We start from the raw sequence: 4,115 nt of genomic DNA, 5'->3' as shown, positions 1-4,115 counted from the left end.
ACACACACACTCACTCACTCACTCACTCACACACACTCACTCTCACACTCACACACACACACACACTCACACACTCATATACACACACACTCACTCTCACACTCACTCTCACACTCACTCTCACACTCTCACTCATACACACACACTCTCACACTCATATACACACACTCTCACACACACACTCACTCTCACACTCATATACACACACACTCACTCTCACACTCACTCTCACACTCACTCTCACACTCTCACTCATACACACACACTCTCACACTCATATACACACACTCTCACACACACACTCACTCTCACACTCATATACACACACACTCACTCTCACACTCACTCTCACACTCACTCTCACACTCTCACTCATACACACACACTCTCACACTCATATACACACACTCTCACACACACACTCACTCTCACACTCATATACACACACACTCACTCTCACACTCACTCTCACACTCACTCTCACACTCTCACTCATACACACACACTCTCACACTCATATACACACACTCTCACACACACACTCACTCTCACACTCATATACACACACACTCACTCTCACACTCACTCTCACACTCACTCTCACACTCTCACTCATACACACACACTCTCACACTCATATACACACACTCTCACACACACACTCACTCTCACACTCATATACACACACACTCACTCTCACACTCACTCTCACACTCACTCTCACACTCTCACTCATACACACACACTCTCACACTCGTACACACACACTCACTCACTCACACTCATACACACACGCACACACACTCACTCTCATACACACACACTCACTCTCACACTCACACACACACACACACTCACACACACACTCACTCACTCACTCACTCACTCACTCACTCACTCACTCACTCACTCACTCACTCACTCACTCACTCACTCACTCACTCACTCACTCACTCACTCACTCACTCACTCACTCACTCACTCACTCACTCACTCACTCACTCACTCACTCACTCACTCACTCACTCACTCACTCACTCACTCACTCACTCACTCACTCACTCACTCACTCACTCACTCACTCACTCACTCACTCACTCACTCACTCACTCACTCACTCACTCACTCACTCACTCACTCACTCACTCACTCACTCACTCACTCACTCACTCACTCACTCACTCACTCACTCACTCACTCACTCACTCACTCACTCACTCACTCACTCACTCACTCACTCACTCACTCACTCACTCACTCACTCACTCACTCACTCACTCACTCACTCACTCACTCACTCACTCACTCACTCACTCACTCACTCACTCACTCACTCACTCACTCACTCACTCACTCACTCACTCACTCACTCACTCACTCACTCACTCACTCACTCACTCACTCACTCACTCACTCACTCACTCACTCACTCACTCACTCACTCACTCACTCACTCACTCACTCACTCACTCACTCACTCACTCACTCACTCACTCACTCACTCACTCACTCACTCACTCACTCACTCACTCACTCACTCACTCACTCACTCACTCACTCACTCACTCACTCACTCACTCACTCACTCACTCACTCACTCACTCACTCACTCACTCACTCACTCACTCACTCACTCACTCACTCACTCACTCACTCACTCACTCACTCACTCACTCACTCACTCACTCACTCACTCACTCACTCACTCACTCACTCACTCACTCACTCACTCACTCACTCACTCACTCACTCACTCACTCACTCACTCACTCACTCACTCACTCACTCACTCACTCACTCACTCACTCACTCACTCACTCACTCACTCACTCACTCACTCACTCACTCACTCACTCACTCACTCACTCACTCACTCACTCACTCACTCACTCACTCACTCACTCACTCACTCACTCACTCACTCACTCACTCACTCACTCACTCACTCACTCACTCACTCACTCACTCACTCACTCACTCACTCACTCACTCACTCACTCACTCACTCACTCACTCACTCACTCACTCACTCACTCACTCACTCACTCACTCACTCACTCACTCACTCACTCACTCACTCACTCACTCACTCACTCACTCACTCACTCACTCACTCACTCACTCACTCACTCACTCACTCACTCACTCACTCACTCACTCACTCACTCACTCACTCACTCACTCACTCACTCACTCACTCACTCACTCACTCACTCACTCACTCACTCACTCACTCACTCACTCACTCACTCACTCACTCACTCACTCACTCACTCACTCACTCACTCACTCACTCACTCACTCACTCACTCACTCACTCACTCACTCACTCACTCACTCACTCACTCACTCACTCACTCACTCACTCACTCACTCACTCACTCACTCACTCTCACACACACACATACTCACACACACACACACACTCACACACATGCACACACACACACATACACACTCTCACACACACACACACACATACACTCACACACACACTCACTCACACACTCACTCAAACAATGCTGCTGTAATGCTGTGGTGATGCTGCAGGTGAATGGTGTGGATCTGCGTCATGCGACTCATGAACAGGCAGCGGCGGCACTGAAGAGCGCAGGACAGACGGTCACCATCATCGCACAGTACAGACCAGAGGGTGAGACGCAGAGAAGTCCAGCTCAATAACCCTGTCCTGACACTCCGGACCAGAGCTTCACATGTGTGTGTGTGTGTGTGTTTAGAGTACAGCAGGTTTGAGGCGAAGATTCACGACCTGCGGGAGCAGCTGATGAACAGCAGTTTAGTTTCTGCGGCGGCGTCATTACGGAGCAGCAAGAGAAGCTTCTTCATCAGGTACTGAAGACAGAAACACACACACACACAGAGTCCAGAACAAACCACACACCTGCCAACGACTGATGACGTCAAAACATTTACTGCCCAAATACAGAATACTGTTTTGTATTATTTCATTAAAAACAGTGAGGTGTACAGCTACTGCTTAACGGCTGAACCATTTGGAGAAACAAATCAAATTTTTTTTTTTTTGAACAAAATTATAACAATTTTTTAAAATCATAAAAATCAAACATCAATAAATATATTACTGCAGTAATAAAACTGTTGCACTGTTAATTGTTATACTGTTGCATTTAATAAATATTTTATTTTAAAGAACATCTGAAAGATGTGTCTTAAGTGCTTTCAAATGTTAAACCATCATGCTGTTTTGGCAGAAGCAAAAAATGAAGGCACATAATAATAATAATAATTAGCATTATTATTATTGCTATTATTATTATTACTTTTTGTTTAAGTATGCTTTTATTTAAATTATAAAAACTGAACTAATAAATATATTATTATAGTAATAATACAACATTTTAACTATTTGAACTTTCAAATAAAAAATCAAGTAATTAATAATAATATTAATAATTTAATTATATAGTATAACAATAGTCTCAATTCCTTTGACTTCAAACATTAAACCACAGAGGTTGTAGGGAGAATTCATTAAAAGTATTATTATGGGTTTTGTTACTGATTTTTACTCACATATAGTGCTTGGAGAGTCAGCGATGAACCGATTTTAACTGGAAAGTTGACTGTTTACTTTTATCTTCTTTTTAGAGCTGCTTTACAGAAGATTGAAATTAGTTTACATTATTGACCACTATTTCTCTGTTTACCACTGTGAAGCTGCTTCGACACAATCTGTATTGTATAAAGCGCTACAGAAATAAAGCTGACTTGACTCCTGAACTCACACACCTGATGCTGCTGACACTGACTCTGTGTGTGTGTGTGTGTGTGTGTGATATACGGTCTGTACAGTAGAAAAACCATTACGCGTATGGGATGTCGCCACTTTTCACAAAAACAAACCTGTGTGAGTGTGTGTGTGTGTGTGAGCGTGTGAGTGTGTGTGTGTGTGTGTTAGAGTGTGTGTGTGACAGTGTGTGTGAGAGTGTATGTGTCTGTGTGTGAGTGTAAGTGTGTGTGTTAAGAGTGTGTGAGAGTGTGTGTGTTACAGTGTGTCTGTGTGTGTGTTACAGTGTGTGTGTGTGTGTTTGTTAGAGTCTGTGTGTGTGTGTGTGTGTGTGTGTGTGTGTGTG

General features: G+C 44.3%; 1 protein-coding gene across 1 annotated transcript in view; it reads left to right on the top strand.

Annotated features, from left to right (window-relative positions):
- Nucleotides 1–4,115, top strand: part of LOC107675644 (disks large homolog 4-like) — a 43,785-nt gene that overhangs the window by 34,703 nt on the left and 4,967 nt on the right. The window contains exons 9-10 of the mRNA XM_016470055.1: nucleotides 2,551–2,653; nucleotides 2,739–2,850. Of these exons, the coding sequence (XP_016325541.1) occupies nucleotides 2,551–2,653; nucleotides 2,739–2,850 (215 nt within the window). The remainder of the gene's footprint in view (nucleotides 1–2,550; nucleotides 2,654–2,738; nucleotides 2,851–4,115) is intronic.

The sequence above is a fragment of the Sinocyclocheilus anshuiensis genome, unplaced genomic scaffold (assembly GCF_001515605.1).
Source record: "Sinocyclocheilus anshuiensis isolate Anshui unplaced genomic scaffold, SAMN03320099.WGS_v1.1 scaffold2070, whole genome shotgun sequence".
NCBI lineage: Eukaryota > Metazoa > Chordata > Actinopteri > Cypriniformes > Cyprinidae > Sinocyclocheilus > Sinocyclocheilus anshuiensis.
Note: the sequence above shows the minus strand (reverse complement) of the source record. Positions and strands in the feature narration are given on the sequence as shown.